At 39.9% G+C, this 17,597-nt stretch overlaps 8 protein-coding genes across 8 annotated transcripts; 2 read left to right on the top strand and 6 right to left on the bottom strand. All coding sequences in view use genetic code 12, as the record gives it.

The window, feature by feature from the left end:
• Positions 1–35: 35 nt before the first annotated feature.
• On the bottom strand, positions 36–727 carry KGF57_001281 (uncharacterized protein; the record flags this gene model as incomplete). The annotated part of the gene is made up of 2 exons (XM_051750470.1): positions 36–649; positions 712–727. The coding sequence occupies 2 exons, from the start codon at positions 725–727 to the stop codon at positions 36–38; spliced, it is 630 nt and encodes a 209-aa protein (XP_051610225.1).
• Positions 728–894: 167 nt separating this feature from the next.
• KGF57_001280 (uncharacterized protein) lies at positions 895–2,088 on the bottom strand (the record flags this gene model as incomplete). The annotated part of the gene is made up of 1 exon (XM_051750469.1): positions 895–2,088. The coding sequence occupies one exon, from the start codon at positions 2,086–2,088 to the stop codon at positions 895–897; it is 1,194 nt and encodes a 397-aa protein (XP_051610224.1).
• Positions 2,089–2,744: 656 nt separating this feature from the next.
• Positions 2,745–4,343, bottom strand: KGF57_001279 (FAD-binding oxidoreductase; the record flags this gene model as incomplete). Its single annotated transcript, XM_051750467.1, has 1 exon — positions 2,745–4,343. One exon carries the CDS (start codon positions 4,341–4,343, stop codon positions 2,745–2,747), a length of 1,599 nt encoding a protein of 532 aa, XP_051610223.1.
• Positions 4,344–4,587: 244 nt separating this feature from the next.
• Positions 4,588–6,189, bottom strand: KGF57_001278 (FAD-binding oxidoreductase; the record flags this gene model as incomplete). Its single annotated transcript, XM_051750466.1, has 1 exon — positions 4,588–6,189. One exon carries the CDS (start codon positions 6,187–6,189, stop codon positions 4,588–4,590), a length of 1,602 nt encoding a protein of 533 aa, XP_051610222.1.
• A 224-nt stretch (positions 6,190–6,413) lies between these two features.
• POX1-3 (acyl-CoA oxidase) lies at positions 6,414–8,549 on the bottom strand (the record flags this gene model as incomplete). The annotated part of the gene is made up of 1 exon (XM_051750465.1): positions 6,414–8,549. The coding sequence occupies one exon, from the start codon at positions 8,547–8,549 to the stop codon at positions 6,414–6,416; it is 2,136 nt and encodes a 711-aa protein (XP_051610221.1).
• A 2,606-nt stretch (positions 8,550–11,155) lies between these two features.
• On the top strand, positions 11,156–12,397 carry RNA1 (GTPase-activating protein; the record flags this gene model as incomplete). Its single annotated transcript, XM_051750464.1, has 1 exon — positions 11,156–12,397. The coding sequence occupies one exon, from the start codon at positions 11,156–11,158 to the stop codon at positions 12,395–12,397; it is 1,242 nt and encodes a 413-aa protein (XP_051610220.1).
• Positions 12,398–12,528: 131 nt separating this feature from the next.
• Positions 12,529–16,437, top strand: RAD50 (MRX complex DNA-binding subunit; the record flags this gene model as incomplete). Its single annotated transcript, XM_051750463.1, has 1 exon — positions 12,529–16,437. One exon carries the CDS (start codon positions 12,529–12,531, stop codon positions 16,435–16,437), a length of 3,909 nt encoding a protein of 1,302 aa, XP_051610219.1.
• Positions 16,438–16,521: 84 nt separating this feature from the next.
• Positions 16,522–17,352, bottom strand: KGF57_001274 (uncharacterized protein; the record flags this gene model as incomplete). Its single annotated transcript, XM_051750462.1, has 1 exon — positions 16,522–17,352. One exon carries the CDS (start codon positions 17,350–17,352, stop codon positions 16,522–16,524), a length of 831 nt encoding a protein of 276 aa, XP_051610218.1.
• Between the last annotated feature and the right edge of the window lie 245 nt (positions 17,353–17,597).

Here is a 17,597-nt window from a genome sequence, read left to right as displayed (position 1 = left end):
TCAGTTTAAGTGAAAAAAAAGATCGGCAAGCAAGTTTAACCATAGGCATCCCATCTTTCTTCGGCGTCTTCTTCAGAGTCATCCTCTCTAGCTTTTCTAATTTCTTCTTCAATCCGTTTCCTTCGATTTTCTTCAACTTCCAAGACATTCGTTCTACACATTGGACACGTTGAATTTGTCATTAGCCACGGTCCGATGCATTCCAAATCAAAATAATGTTTTGAGTTTTTAACTCCACAGGGTAATTTGACAATTAAGGGATATTTGTCATCCTTGAATTTGTTGGTGCATATTGGACAAAACTCATCATCTGATAATTGAGAAACAGGTACTCGTTCTAAAGTGTCGAGAAATTCGGCATTGACTCCCTTTTGTTTAGGATTTGAGTCCAATATATTCAACAACGAATCAGCAAGGTCAGAATTATCCAAGCTTCGCAATTGATTCAATGCAGCCGATATAGATTCAAGTGAGGTTGTAGATTCGGTGAATCGATCTTCGAATGAGGGTACTGCGTCACTATTGTGGTCGTGATAGGTTTGATGAGAGTGGATAAACGAGTCGATAATGCCACTCAATGTTTCATGGTGTCTGCCTCGTCGTTGGGAGTCGTCCTGCACAGGTTGTGTGCGTGTAATGTTGTGTTCCTCTTGATTTGGAAAGTTAGTAATATAAACTTCACAGTCTCACTGGTTTCGACATTTCACGTACCTTCATATGTAGACATATTCTTAAAGTTGCAAAGATCTATGGTTTGTTTGGTAGAGATTTTCTTTTTTCTGTATCTTTTGACGGCAAAAATGTTCCATTCACCAAGACAGTAGTAAGCAAGGATATAATTTACATCATCAATATCTCAATGCAAGATTACCTATTTAAATGCTACACTTTGTATCAACTATATACATCTCTCACTGGTACTAACCCCTCGAGCAGTGACTTTTCGTCATGACGCTTTGCGCCAGTTTCAGTTTCAGTTTCAGCTTCCTCTTTTTCTTCCTCTTCTTCTTCTTCTTCCTCTTCTTCTTCGCCTTCCTCCTCCTCCGGTGCGGCCTCTTTTAAGTCACTATTATTAGAATGGTAGTGATTGAAATAATCAACATGTTTAATGTTACCTGCATTGCTCAAAAATAATGGCGTCATTGGCGGATCCTCGATTGGTGTTTGCACCGGATTCAAAACTGGCGAATCATCCCCTTTGACTGCTCTATAAATGGTACCAGTACCAGCTTTATGTACAATGTACTGAGGTTGCTGATACAGCTGTAAATGCAGATGGAGATGTGTTTGTGAATGGGCTCTATTTTTCATTCCAGTGGCAGTAGCAACAGCGACGATGCCTGAGCTTGGCGGTGTCTGAGAAGACAACCAGAATCGTGATGGTGACCCACCTAAAGAGACGGGATCTAGATTTGGTGAATCGGGAACTGTGCCTGGAGTAGATAGCAGAGCGGTATTAGTATTTGCATTCGTGTAGCTAGACGGTATTCCTATTGGTTGGAAGCCAGTAGCATCAAAAGAAGATGAATTGGAAAGTTGTTGCGAATGATATGTGTGTTGTTGCTGCACGGGCGGAGACGTAGTGTCGGCTCTTTGGTAAGGCTGTAGCCTCTGTAGATTCAAATATGACGTGGTACGGGAAGTTTTAGGTACAGAAGAAGACTTCTGCTGTTGATGTTGCTGTTGCTGTGGTTGCTGCTCGGTGAACTTTAAAGATACGTCCTGATTTAAAGAAAGCAAAGATATGGTGGATGATGACGGTATTAGCTTCCCATCTAAGTCCTTCCCCACCGAACTAGCCAAAAGCCGTGGTTCTGGATGATCCATGTACCGTGTGCTTGCTGCGTCCTCTTCTTCTTCAGTTAAAGTTTCATTTATGCGTAACATCGGATGGTCCTGTGACATCAAGGGATATTTCTGTAGCTGGTAATGCAGGTGCTGCAGTAGCTGGGGTTCCGAGTACAAGTCTGCTTGTTCCAGCAGTGGTGTTGTTGTGGCAGCTGTAGCAGAATCCTTTTCACCTTTTAAACTAGTTGAAAGTAACGATCGCCTTTGCTGACGTGTTGACGAATCACCATGACTCTTCATTGTTGAACGTTTAAAGTTGTGGGTCTATGCTTCGAGAGTACTTCTAAGCTTATATGAAGTTCTATATGTCCATGTGTCTGTGTATACTGAATGTATAAAAAATTATTAATGTTGACTGATTGAATAAACCTAAAAGATTTCAATGTTACAGTCACAATACAGTAATTTACTATACAATACAATGCAATACAATACAATACAATACAATACAATACAATACAACACGATAAGCAGCAGCAGCAAAAGAAAAAAAAATTTTACTCTGACACAAAACTACCATGACTGAAATTCTCACATTTAAAACACAACACACAAGTGGTAATCACTCACCTGTAACGGAAGACACTAACTAAGTTTGATATCTATAACGTACAACTATATACAGCAATTCTATATTTTATCCTTGTTATCAACAGAAATGGTATTAGAGAGTCGCAGTTCGGTTTTGTGGTGGTCAAAGCGGGTTTAATCGCTACCATTTCAAGTGGGGATAGTATTCCAACAACCCCTATTTGAGTTTGTACCCCACCGAATGAGCTAAGAAAGGCAAATACTTTGTAACGAATTTGGGGCATGTGCATACAATCTATCATTTGAATCTATATACTTTTTGTATCATAACTGAGGGAGACTGCAATCTTTTTTTTGCAACTGGTTCAATGCAATCCCTCATCATTGGGATCTATTTTAAATACTTTATCTGGATTAAGTATCCTATTAGGATCCAACGCCATCTTGATCTTTCTCATCATTCCAATGGTATCTTCACCCAACTCTAGCTCTAAAAACTTACGTTTTGAATTTCCGATTCCGTGCTCACCAGTTGCTGTCCCATCATTCACAATACCCAATTCAACCATCTTGTTGACCATTTTTTCAGCTTCATCACGTTGCTCGGGTCTGTAAAATATACTCGCATGAAAATTTCCGTCTCCTGCATGAGCAACAATTGTTGATTTAAAAGGCGAGTCTTTTATCCAAGTATTGATCATGGTCAAAACATGAGACAATTTAGATAACGGGACTGCAATATCGGTAGGCCACATCCGGATATCTTGGTCAATTTCACTACGACTCCAATCTGTCATGGCATAAAGAGCATTTTTCCTGGCTGAGAATAATTCTTCTTGTTCTTGTTTATTCTTAGCAAATTGAAAACTAGCGGCTTCATTCTGTTTTGTTATTGCTTGAAGAATTTTGAGACTTTCTTTTACCACCGTGCCATTTATTCCCCCTATTTTGAAAAATAGGGTGGGGACCTCCAACATCGGCTTATTGGTATATTTCCCGTAATTCAAACAGTGAACCATATTGGCATCAAGCAACTCGATTGCTGATGGTTGTATACCCAGCCGGAATACTTGAGCTACCGTCTTTGTAGCATGCGATATCAGGGGGAATTGTACCACAACAACCGTCTCACTCTTGGGTTTCGGGTAAACTTTGACAACTGCCTCAGTAACAATCCCCAATGTGCCTTCACTTCCAACAAACAAGCTTGTCAAGTTGTACCCTGCCGAGGTCTTTCTCGGCCTTTGTCGAGTCTTTACAATAGTACCATCTGCCAACACAGCAGTCACAGAAATCACATTAGCCGTCATTGCCCCATACCGAGACGCATTCACTCCCGACGCGTTTGTTGCAATCATCCCCGAAATCAACCCCAGTGGCCCACAATCGGTGCCAAACATTAACCCATATGGTTCTAAATCCTCATTCAACCTCTGCCAGTTAACACCGCACTGTACAACCACATCCAAATCATCGTCATTTATAGCTAGCACTTTGTTCATACGTGAAGTGTCCACAACAATTCCTCTCCGCGTTGAGTGGAAATTACCTTCGATACTGCTACCCCCAGAAAATGGAACCACAGGCACCAACTCCCTATTGCATATTTTCAACACTCGCGAGACTTGTTCAGTTGACGTTGGATAGACTATGTATTGCGGTACCTCGCCGTGTTTTGGTGGATGCGTAGTAAAGTCGTTACTTGTATGATGTTCAATCTCTGGCTTGCTGCTAACGACTTCAACACCAATACCCGCAATTTCCGGAATAACCGAAGATAAATCTCTGCAATATTTTGGAGGTTGAAGTGACTTCAATTTTGTCGTCGAGGAATTGGGAAACATGTTTAAGGGTGGATTGTGTAATGCATTATACTGTCCATATTTGTACGCACCCAAAGCCACTAAAATCGAGCCTGGTAGTCCATACGCGAGTGGTTTAATTGGTAGCTTTTTCCACGGCATGCCCTGAAGTACTTTCAGGAACAGAGAGGGTTCGAGGTTTGGTTGTGCGTTCTATACACCACAGTTGTTGATATTGGAAAATTCTATTTGGTGAATTTCCAAATCGAGAAACAATTGCGCGTATTCTACCCCATACGAGCAGTCACGTGTAAATTCCAATTTTTGCATATCATACATTAAAGATCTATAAAATCGGAAAACTGAGAAAGGAATTTCGGTATTGCTACCACCACGCACTATATTCTCAATATTCACCTTGGTCATTTGGATCAATCTTGAATATCTTGTCAGGATTCAAAATTCTATTTGGATCCAACGCCATTTTAATCTTTCTCATCATATCAATAGTGTCCTCGCCCAACTCTAACTGCAAAAATCTACGCTTAGCATTGCCAATTCCATGTTCACCCGTAGCAGTCCCATCATTATCAATTCCCAATTGAATCATCCGATTGACAATCACCTCAACTTCGGGTCTTTGCTCAGCTTTGTAGAAGATATCAGCATGGAAGTTTCCGTCCCCGGCATGGGCCAAAATTATGGACTCAAAAGGTGAGTTTTTAATCCAGTCGTTAATCTGGTCCAATACAAGGGATAAGCGCGATAACGGAACAGCAATATCAGTGACCCATATGCGTACATCTTCATCAATCTCATTTCGACCCCAGTTGATCATGGCATAGAATGCATTTTTCCTAGCTGAAAATAGTTCCTCTTGTTCTTCTTTGTTTTTGGCGAATTTGAAATTAGCCGCTTCATTGGCCTGGGTTATCGTTTTCAAGATTTTGACATTCTCTTTAACAACCACGTCATTGATTCCACCTAGTTTGAAGAAAATCGTCGGTGCCTCTAACATCTTTTCAGTTGTGAATTCGCCGTAGTTTAAACAATGCATCATATCTGCGTCAAGCAACTCGATTGCTGATGGTTGTATACCCAGCCGGAATACTTGAGCTACCGTCTTTGTAGCATGCGATATCAGGGGGAATTGTACCACAACAACCGTCTCACTCTTGGGTTTCGGGTAAACTTTGACAACTGCCTCAGTAACAATCCCCAATGTGCCTTCACTTCCAACAAACAAGCTTGTCAAGTTGTACCCTGCCGAGGTCTTTCTCGGCCTTTGTCGAGTCTTTACAATAGTACCATCTGCCAACACAGCAGTCACAGAAATCACATTAGCCGTCATTGCCCCATACCGAGACGCATTCACTCCCGACGCGTTTGTTGCAATCATCCCCGAAATCAACCCCAGTGGCCCACAATCGGTGCCAAACATTAACCCATATGGTTCTAAATCCTCATTCAACCTCTGCCAGTTAACACCGCACTGTACAACCACATCCAAATCATCGTCATTTATAGCTAGCACTTTGTTCATACGTGAAGTGTCCACAACAATTCCTCTCCGCGTTGAGTGGAAATGTCCTTCAAGACTTGTACCTCCAGAAAATGGAACCACAGGCACCAACTCCCTATTGCAAATTTTCAATACTTGAGAGACTTCCTCGGTCGTCTTCGGGTAAACAACATAAAGCGGCACTTCATTCTCCAATGGCTTATGTGTTGTAAATTCGTTCCCCGTGTGGTGCTCAATTTCTGGTTTACTATTAACCACTTCAATACCGAGTTTAGTGATCTCCGGAATCACACGCGGTATGTCTTGACAGTATTCAGGCGGTTCAAGTGAAGTTAGTTTTGTGGTTGATGATTTTGGAAATGAGTGAGGTGGTGGGTTTGTCAATACTTGGTATCTGCCATACTTGTAGGCTACGAAAGATACTATCGCAGTACTTGTAATTCCTGCTACTATCCGTCGCAACGGTAACTTGGTTCTCCACGACATTGTTCAAAGACGGCAAGGACTATTGACCTGGCAAGAAACATTGATCTTTGTTGAAAAATTCCAAAATGATAAAGCGCGTATGAAAAAGCCACACTTATTACTAGCCAATTAAAAGTTCAATTTCGTTGAACTTCCAGAATTTAATAAGAGTACTACTTTAAAAAAATAGCCTTGTGCCTAATTACATAGTAAAGCTTAAATATAGCTTGAGCTCTGAGTACTATCTATTTAGATAAGATCTCACCAGTTTCAAGAGTCTTTTCAAATCTCTCTCTTTCATCAAGTGATGGACGGTTCAACATGTCTTCCAAAGCACCTGAGTATGGTGCCTTGTGCTTGGCTGGTGGGTTCAAGGTCTTGACCAAGTCAAAGTAGTTTTCGTAGATGTCTCCATCGTATCTACCAATGGCAGCATTTACCATCATATCAGACATCTGGAATGAGTCGGTCAATCCAACAACGTTTGGCCTGACTTGCTTGCACAAGTTTGGAATGACAACCTTGGCCAAGTCAGTGATGGCCTTTGTAGATGCAACATTGAAGGCCAAGAAAACACCAGCAAACTTGTCCAACACAACAGTAGCAGCATAAACTCTACCCAAATCGTACAAGTATGGCTTCAAGCTTTCGTCATCATGAGCTTCGATTCTTCTCACGTACTCACTTAACAAGTAGTGGTGTGCGTTCAATTTAGACAAGGTGACCAATTCAGCTCCAACGAAATCAAAATTATGCTTTCTGACAGTCTTGGCAGTTTCGTGTGACAATCTAATGATGGCAACTTCCAAAGACTTGATAAACTTCTTGAGATCTGTGATATCGTTTCCGTTGTCCAAAATAACTTTGCTAGCCCCTGATCCAGTATATTCCTTCAACTGGTTCAAGAAATCTGAAGACCCCTTAACTGACTTACCCTTGTCCTCAATGGTAAGAACGTGTTTGATCAACGATTTACTGATGTTCATGGCCAAGACATTGTTGTCACCTTCCCAAGTACATTGGACGACCCAATCATTGTAAGCTTTTCCAAATCCATTGTAGGCGGAGTAACCGTGTCCACCACAAGCCTGTCTACATTGGTCGATACCCTCGGCCGCCAACCAGGTAGAAGTGGATTTCAATGAACCAGAGTCAATAAACAACGACTTCATACCGTCAATAGACTTGAAAATAGCAGCTTGATCGTTTGATTGAACAGCCTTATCCAAAACTGACAAGGTCTCTTCGATACTTTTCTCGACTTTCAAGGCACCAGCTGAGAACACATATGCCGCAGCCAAGTATGGGAATAATCTCTTTTGATGCAATGGATAGTCCAATAATTGAGTCTCCAAAGCCTCCTCATCATCTGGGTCAACATTGTCTCCCTTGAATTGTCTTCTACCAATAGCATATCTCAATGCAATGGTGGAGACTCTAGCCAACATTCTGTATGAATCCAAGACCATCATGACTCTACCTCCCAACAAAGCTGAGTATGACAATTGCTCCAATGGTGGCAAAACAACCTCACCTTCTCTTGAAACCTTACAGAACTTTTGCAACATAAAGAACCTTGGGATTCTGACTGACGAGAACTGGATCCATCCATTATCAATACCGTCTCTTCCCATCTTGGCTCCAATATCTCCAACAGTCACACCTGGCATCAAGTCGTGGTTCGAGTCTCTCAATGGAACAACAAAAGTCTTGACTCCATAGTCTTCTCCATCGACAATCAACCTGGCATAGCACACAGTATGTGTTGATGAATGAGCAGCACCACCAATCCACCACTTCGTAGCACCAATGTGTGGGGTATTGATGATAAATTCATCACTTGCCTTATCAAAAGTTGCAGTAGTCTCAATCCCAGCAACATTGGAACCATGAGCCAACTCAGTCATTCCAAAACACCCATACATTCCATTAAGTTGATGTGTCTTTTTATCAATGGCCCAATACTTGAATTGTTCATCAGTACCATTACCCTTGATGCTATTGAGGAACAACCCCAAGTTCACCATCATTCTCGTACACACCTGTGGGTCAAAAACACCAATCAAGGATAATCTCTGTGTAAACACATCAATTGAGTCGTTTTCCAAGTATCGTGAAACACGATTGATCTTGACCACAGTCAATGCACGTTGTTGCTCCTTGGTCAAGTCGTAGTAGGATCCATCAGTGAACAAAATAGGGTCTCTTTCCATTTGCTGAATCAAAGACTTGATCAATTCACCACGTTGTTTGGAGCCTTCCAAAAAGTACTGCATGGCTTGTGGGTTGAACTTTTGGGCATCTCTCTCCTTTTGGATCAAACTTCTTGGGTCGGGACCTTTGCTTAAGCTGACTGTCTTGGTGGTGATAGGATAGGACATATTTAGAAATTGTTATTTGTTTTTGTTTTTTTTCGCTTTGTTGTGTTAGTGTCTAGTGTAGTGTGTGTTGCGCGCGGTTAAGTGAATCTCTGAATTTCCTGTTTTAGCGTCTGCTTCTCGTTATTGTGTAACAATTGGAATATCGAATGATAAATGTGTAATTCGAAAAGGCTGTTATATGAGCTGTTGACTTGGATAGTGATCAGTTCAAAACTAATATAGAAACAAAGGAATTGAAGCAATTAATGGAGAGTAATAGGAGAAGTTCCCTGATTCAGAAATCTGGGGAAATTATTGAGGATATTTATACACGGATTTTTTTTGATGTATTATTTTGCAATTTGCAGCATCACTCCCTACGTCTTGCTGCAGGCAGCCAAATAAATCATTCGTTTTTTTTTTATGTATATATATATAAAAATATCTACTCTCCTAGTGATGGATAATATCATGCATGTACCTATAAAATGGTTTACGGATATTTTCAGCTCATTTAGCCGAATGAAGCAAGTGGGTTGAAAATGTACCTGGGAAGACTTGTGTGGTGGAATTGGCCGTGTACTTATTTGGATGCGTTCCCGTGCCCGGTGACAACTAACAGATGCCTCAAAATTTCGTACTTATCTGTGTCGAAGCATTTCATCTCTATAGAAATGAATTCCATACCTTCGAATGCGTACTCAGGCCAGGTGCGACATTGAAATTATCACTCCCGAAAAATGCGACACTTCCCTCAGCTTATTAAATTTTAATTTCAATTTGTGTCTGATGTCTGAAACCCATTTTTTTTTTTTCTGTCTGGCTCTCTTCTCCGCAAAAAAAATAAAAAAATGCAAAAATTAAAATTAACTTTAATTCCTCCTAACTCCGTCACATAACAATAGAACTATCCTCGGAGAAACACACGACCATACAAATTTGTGTCGGCTTTAAACTTACTGGACAGAAGCCGGAGTTTTACTTTTTTTCTGCTACAAACACCACGCCTGAAACTGGGTTGCAACAGGTCGGCTACAAGAATACTATACTTCACATCTCATAACAAGATTAGGCATCTGAAATTTTATCAAATGCAAAATGCTTGCCCCGCATTCTCCTCTCTCCTATTTAGGACAGTTAGTGAATTACGACATACATGAGGATCAGGTGCTTTTTTTTTTTTTTTTCTTTTTTTTTTTTGAAATATTTATGGTACATACTTTTGTGTTTTGTGTTTTTTTTGGTTGGTCTTTTACCGAGGTTTCAAATTTTTAAACCGAGGGTCAACATACCCACGTGACCGTTTTTCTTTCCCCAGTTTTATTTGCATATTTATAAAAACACTTTGTGTTGGTGTCAGAGTGTCAAGCACGCGTTATCTTTACTCTGTGCTCACCTGTGTCAAAAAGCTAGTGGAAAGTTGAGAAGGGGGGTGTGGGGGGAAGCGGGAGCAAGTAAAGTGCACCCTCTCGCGTAACTTAAAGCCAAGATGTATGCCTTGTTCTGACAGTGGTATGATCAGGTAAACTGGTTATTTTTGAATGCCAGCGAGTTGTGTCAGATCGGACATTGTAAATCTAACACAATATGAGCGTAAAATCTCTCAAATCCATATAATAAAAATCATATCATACAAAGGCTGTTATTGAACAAGTGACCCCAAAAGCCTTGTGGCTGGATCCGTGCATGATTGACTATCGGACATATTGAACGTTTGTGCAAATACACGTTGCCCTACAAAAAATGGAAGGAAATAATTGTGGAGTAAAAGACCGACTACCGATTAGAATTTGGTTAACACTGAAAAAGGTGGCACTGCAAGACATAGATTAGATTAGCCCAAGTATGTATTGTGTCTTTAGCTACCAGGACATCGCCATGGCTTTTTTTCACTGTTTCCCAGTGAACTTCTTTTGCTCACCTTGCAGTATTGTCAACAACCATTTCATACATTCTCTACAGCATGTTTAAAACCTGATCTTGATCATTTGGGGGAGGGGGAGCTCATAAGCAAGCTTTATTCGCCAACACGTTTCTTGGCCACATGGGACTACTTTCAGTTTCTACGAATACTGAGATCCACTGCAGAGAATTCAGTCTCTACATTTGTCCTCGAAACAATAAAACAATCTATATTAATCACACGCTATGTACAATATTGAAACTTATCCTCACCCCTTATAACTGTGGCACCAACATGTCCATCAATGGTGATTGAATGAATAAAACACCTAAACCAAACAAAGTAACTTGTGTACCAATAGTGAAAGCTGGAGTCTCCCTGAATTTCTGGAAAGCGGACTTCTCCTCCTTAGCTGATGGTGGTGCTCTTGTTTGAAAGTTCATCGTTTGATATGTTGATACGGATTAATGATGAATGTGTATTGCTCTGCACACCTTTCCGTTAACAAATTTTCTTTCTTTTTTTTTTCATCAACGTCATTGAACCATTTTCTTTTTTTTTTTTTTTTTTTTTTTTTTTTTTTTTTTTTTTTTTTTTTTTTNTTAACTTTTTTTTTTTTTTTTTTTTTTTTTTTTTTTTTTTTTTTGATCGTGGGTGCACATCAATTGAAACCCATCGGACTACAAAGCAAAGCAAAACAAAACAAAAGGAAGATCTAAAAAAGATGGCTTCAGTGGATGTTGACTTGGGTGTAACCCCTGATACTACCTACTCTATTGCTGGAAAGCAAATCAAATTCGATACAGGGGCTGACATTGAACCCTACATTAAAGAACTCAACGAAATCAAGAATGTTACCAAGATTGATTTCTCAGGAAACACCATAGGAATCGAAGCTTCCAAAGCCTTGAGTGAAGCTCTATTGAAACACAAGGATACAGTCGTGGAAGTCAACTTTTCAGATTTGTACACCGGACGTTTAAACACGGAAATCCCCCAGTCGTTGAATTACCTTTTACCTGCATTGTTGAAATTCCCCAACTTGAAATTGATCAATTTAAGTGATAATGCTTTTGGATTGCAAACTATTGATCCTATTGAAGACTACCTTGCAAAAACTGTATCTTTGGAACATTTAGTCTTGTCAAATAATGGTATGGGCCCATTTGCAGGATCCAGAATTGCAGGATCGTTGTTCAAGTTGGCGAAAGCTCAAATCGCCGCTAAAAAAACCTCGTCGTTGAAAACATTCATTTGTGGAAGAAACAGATTGGAAAATGGTTCAGTAAACTACTTGGCTGTCGGTTTAAGAAACCATAAGGACTTGGAGGTGGTTAGGTTGTATCAAAACGGTATCAGACCAGCAGGTATTTCCAAATTGGTAGAAAAAGGGTTGAGTCAGAACAAGAAGTTGAAGGTGTTAGATTTAGAAGATAACACCATTACTACTTCAGGTGCTATCAAGTTGGCTGAATCTATAACCAACTGGCCAGATTTGGTGGAGTTGAACTTGAATGACGCTTTATTGAAAAACAAAGGCTCATTGGAAGTTGTTAGAGCATTTGGCAAAAACAAAAAGGAGAATTTGACTGTACTTAAATTGCAATCCAATGAGTTGGAAACGGACAGTTTGGCAGTTTTGGCTGACTTGATTGGCGAGTATTTGCCTAATTTGAGGCTCCTAGAGTTGAATGGAAACAGGTTTGAGGAAGATTCAGAACATATCGAAAGTATCAAGGAAGTATTTGAAAAGAGAGGGTTTGGAGAAATTGATGAATTGGATGAGTTGGAGGAATTAGACAGTGATGAAGAGGACGACGAAAATGAGGATGAAGGAGAAGACTCCTTGGAGGTGGATCTCGATTTGGAAGAGTTGGAGAAAGAGCTCGCTGGTGTTAACCTCGAGGACAAAGACGCAACTGTAGATGATATTGCTGATGAGTTGTCCAAAGCTCATATTAAGTAGATTGTTGTGTATAGATTGTAATAAACTCTTACTCAGGTAGCGTTTCCATTCTATAGACTAAGACGCGATTTTTCAGGAATGAGTAAGGCACACACAGACACGTTATACAAAGGTCCACCCCCCCTTTCGCAATGTCAAGTATATACAAGTTATCCATAAAGGGGATTCGATCGTTTGAACCTGAATCTGACGAGACAATTCAGTTTGGTTTCCCATTGACTTTAATTTGTGGCCAGAATGGATGTGGAAAAACTACTATCATAGAGTGTCTACGATATGCAACTACCGGTAACTTGCCCCCAAATTCCAAAGGTGGAGCTTTTGTTCATGATCCGAGTCTCAGCTCTCGAACTTCGGTCACAGGACAAGTGAAAGTGGCATTTAAGAACGCCAATGGTAAGTCAATGATCACAACGAGGTCAGTACAAGCAAGTATCAAGAATACGAAAACTGTCGGTGCGAGCACCATCACTTTCAAATCGATGGAAGGGCAGCTAGCTTACATTGAAAACGGTAAGAAAACAAGTATATCCTCGAAAAATGCCGAACTAGACTCACAGATTCCTATTTTCTTAGGCGCATCAACGGCCATATTGGATAATGTGATATTTTGTCATCAAGATGAGAGTTTGTGGCCGCTAAGTGAAGCATCTGTTTTGAAAAAGAAGTTTGATGACATCTTTGAAGCATCGAAATTTACCAAAGTCATTGACAGTTTGAAAAGTATCAAAAAGGATATGGCCACTGATATCAAATTGATTGAACAAAGTGTGAACCATTTGAAAATTGACAAGGATCGAGCAAAAAAAGTTCGACACCGGTTGGAGGAGATGAACCATTCGGTCGAAACATTCACTGCGGAAATCAGTGAGTTGAATATTCAAATTGAGCAGAAGGACATTGAAGCGGAAAAGTTATTTGCAACAAATCAAGAATTTCAAAAAACGTTGAGTGATTATGAGAATTTGTTGATGAAGAAAGCTTCACTTGAAGAGACTATTGAAAGGATCAAGAACTCGATTGAAATCTTGCCAGATAGCGACGAGGAGCTACTTCACAAGCAAGAGAATTTTGCAGCAATTGTAGCTGCGAATAAGAAATCAATTGAAGATTTGCAAAAAGTTGAAACTGATCTAAACTCCAATTTGAAATCGAAAACGGAAGAGTATAATGAGATGATTAGGTTGGATGGTTCGCTCAAAGCCAAGAAGGCAGAATATGATGCGAATAAGGATAAGATGGCAAAGTTGACGAAGGATAATGCGTCGGATGTGGGGATTCAAGCTGGAGGCAATGAGACGAAACAGTTCAACGAATTCAAAGACGCTATCGCTGCCAAACTTCTTGAGGCGCAGAGCCATCAAAAAGAATTGACCCAAACCAATAAGTCAATTGAAGCTGAAAAGCAGAAACAAGTTAAAGGAGTCGAAGACGAAATTATCAAGCATGAACAATCGTTGGAATATATCGATAACGATTTGCAAAAAGCTCAGCATAGCTTGACTCAGTTCAAAAGGCGATTGGAGGCTTCGTCAAATGATGAGTCTCAATTGTCATTAAAAAAAGAGGAGTTGGTTGCGATAACAAAGGAGCTCGAGAATAAAAAGAGTAAAAACGAGGTGGAAGAACTCGATGTGAAGATTACCAAAAGTAATGCTGAAAATGCAAAACTTGAATTTGAATTGGATGAGATTTCGAAAAGGATACTGACAAGTAGTAAACAATCTGAATGCAGGACAAATATCAAGTATTTGGAAAACGAAATAAAGTTAAAAGAGGGGGAAATGGGCAAAATTGTTGAAAAAATCAAGAATGACTACAAGAAAGTGGTGGGGTGTGATATTGATCTTGACTTTGCGGAGCCCAAACTCGAGGAGCGGTATGAAGAATTGAAACTGGAGGTTGATCGACAACAAAAGAAGGTTTATGGACTACAAAGCGAAATTGGCTCGATGAAGGCTTCAAGACAGAGTATCTTGGATAACATATCCCAAAACTCAAATAAAATTGACGCATTGAAATCAAAAATTATGGAAGTCATTCAAGAATCGGAAATCGACGAGTATGAAAGCATTTTACGGGATTTGGAGGAGGATTACAGAAATGTAACTGAGGATGTAAATACGTCTGAGGTGACAAAAAGCTACGGTAAATCGGCATTGGAAATGGCTGAGAAAAACAAATGTTGTTTACTATGTAAGCGAATGTTTGATGATCCTGCTTTGCAAAAGTTCATCAAAGAGGTGAAACAAGGTTTTGATGAAGAAAAGATTAATGAAGTCAAGAAGAATGCTGAAGAGATTGGGAAGGAGCTTGATGCTACAAAGAGCATAAGCTTGAAAGTGCTCAATTATAGAGAATGTGTTGCTTTGAAACCTAAGTTTGAGGAAGAGTTGAGTGCTGTGGATAACAAAATTAATGTATTGAGTGATATGCACAAAACGGAAACGAAATTACTTGAGGCAAACGAACAGTCATTAGAGTCCTCTGGCAAGTTAAGAAAGCCTCTTGATGATGCATCTAGATTGAAGCACGAAGTGCAGAAACTTGATGCCGAAGTGGACGATTTGAAGGACGAGTTGGCGGGATTTGGGTCCCTTGTAGCCTCAGTGGAAGAGTTGCAAAAGCAACAAAATGAGATCAGGCTGACGATTCGAGAAGTTAGGCAAAATGTTACTAACATCAACGAGGAGAAGTATAAGGTGCAAAGGGATATACAAAAGTTGGAAAACAAGGTCAAAGACACCAAGTTGGTCATTAGTAACCTTGAACGCTCCTTGGCGGAGGTTCTGAATATCAAGCGTTCTATCGAGGACCTCGAGACGAGTGTTGCTGACTCAGAGTCTAAAGGCAAAGAAATGCGATCAAAGTTGCATCTACTAAAGAGAGATGGAGAAAAAGCGTCTCGGGAATTGAAGCAAGCTCAAATGGATCATTCTCTGGCCGAAGATAAGATGACAAAGAAGGTTCAAACGCTTAGCTCTTTGGTGGAAACGTTTCAAGCTCTCTTGAGCACAGTGACTGAATTCGAGGCGGTTGGGCTATCCCAAATGAAAGAGAATTTGGCCAAGATGGGAATCGTTGTCAAGGAATGTGACTCCATTAGAGCTAAAATCGTGACAAATACAAACGAAATCAAGAAATTTGAAAAGTTGGTGATGGATTCATCTCGAGTCGAGCATAATATCATTGCCAATGTTGATTTTCGTGCTCAAATCAGTCGTTTGGATGAGACTGAGTTTCAACTAAATTCAATGGATATAGAAAATGCACAATTGCAAAAGGAGGAATACCAACAAAACTCGAAACGCATTCGTGATGAAATTTCTGACCTTTCTTCGAGGCATGCTGGGAAAGTGGGTGAAGTTAAGCAAATCAAGGATCAAATTGAAACTTTGAAGAAGGAATTGTCAACGGAGTACAAGAATGTTGATGAAATGTATCATGAAGAATGGATCAAGTTACAAACCAATCTACTCGTATCTAATGACATACAAAATTACTCAAAAGCGTTGGATAACGCCATTATGAAATATCACAGCATTAAAATGGAGGACATAAATCGTATCTTGACTGAATTGTGGTCGCAAACATATCAGGGAACCGATATTTCCACTATTGCAATCAAGAGTGATGTCAGCCTTCAAGCCAAGGGCAACAGATCATACAACTATCGAGTTGTTATGGTGAAAGATTCGAGCGAATTAGATATGAGGGGTCGTTGCTCTGCAGGGCAAAAAGTTTTGGCCAGTATCTTGATTCGTTTGGCGTTAGCGGAATGTTTTGGATCAAACTGTGGTGTCATTGCTTTGGATGAGCCAACAACCAATTTGGATAGCGAAAATGCTGAAGCATTGGCTGCAGCGTTGAATAGAGTCATTGAATACAGAAAACGACAACTGAATTTCCAATTGATTGTGATTACCCATGATGAAAAGTTTTTGAGCCATTTGCGAGGTTTTACTGATCATTATTATCGAATCGATAGAGATGAAAAGAGCAAGTCGAGGATATACAGGTTGAGCTTCGCAACGAGATGATTAGCAATGGGGGGAGGGGAGAGGATGGAGGTGAGTTGTGTTATTTGATATATAGCTTATTCAAAAATTAGTATTTCTTCATTTTCAAATTACACCTGATATGGATGAACTAAAAGTAGTATGTCGATTGAAATTTCTCATTTGGTGTAAATTATTCTCCTCCTTGATCTGTGTCATGATCTTATCCTTGTGCTTCCACAAGTGTTCCAAATACCTTTCCAATTTTTTTCTCTTGCTGGGGATTCTAGCAATTGATCTCACTTTGACGTAAACTAGTACAGTGACTGGTTCTTTTGAAGAGAAGATTTCCAACAATGTAGGTGGTTGGTAATCAACTTCATCCCCTTGTCGACGACAGTACAATATAGTCAAGTCGTACAAATTAGAATACGGGTGCGGCTTGAATTTTGACATAGCAGTGATTATATTGTAAAAAGCTGGGTACCTTGGGTAGAGCAAATTCTCCAATTTTGGTAGAAAGTACTTTTCTCCAATTTGCTGCTGTACTTTGTACCCTTCTGGTGTCCACACATTCACCTCTGGAAACAATGCAACCCATTCTGAAAACTTGCTTTTGAGCAATTTCGCAAATACATATAGGATCGAGCTCTCTTCAAGTTCCCAATTTTCATCTGTTTTCAACAAATGGGTCAATATTTTGATTGTTGGTACTCTCCATATAAGAAACCATGAGAAGAAGTTTACAATCGGTAACTTAAGGTTCCTATTGTGTGGTAATCCATCTTTGGCATCCCTTTCAGATTTGGTAGATAATCTTGACAAATGTTGGATTACGAAAGCATCAGCCAAGGAAGCATGGTTGCTAATAACCACTGCCGGATTTGGACTGAGTTCGTCACCCATTACTTTGATCTTGACCTTGTTTAAATACTTCAAGTGGTTAGAAAATTGCATCAGATATAGAAATGTGGGTAAAGTAACAACTTACCATTAGGTAGAGACCAAAGTCCCAGAAGAAAGTGCCGCATTTGTTCTTGATTAAGTTGGCTGTGTCAGGGAAAGTCAATGCCAAAACTGTTGCAAAAACTGAAACCACATGATAGCACACTATATAATATAGCAACAGGAGTAAGCTACCCACTCCCTTGAGCCAAACACAAAAAGGTGTATCCTTATCTCTGTGATATCTGAGACCAATG

This window comes from Candida theae (assembly GCF_024610275.1).
Source record: "Candida theae strain CBS 12239 chromosome Unknown scaffold48, whole genome shotgun sequence".
In the NCBI taxonomy this organism is placed as follows: Eukaryota; Fungi; Ascomycota; class Pichiomycetes; order Serinales; family Debaryomycetaceae; genus Lodderomyces; species Lodderomyces theae.
This window is presented reverse-complemented; position numbering and strand designations above follow the sequence as displayed.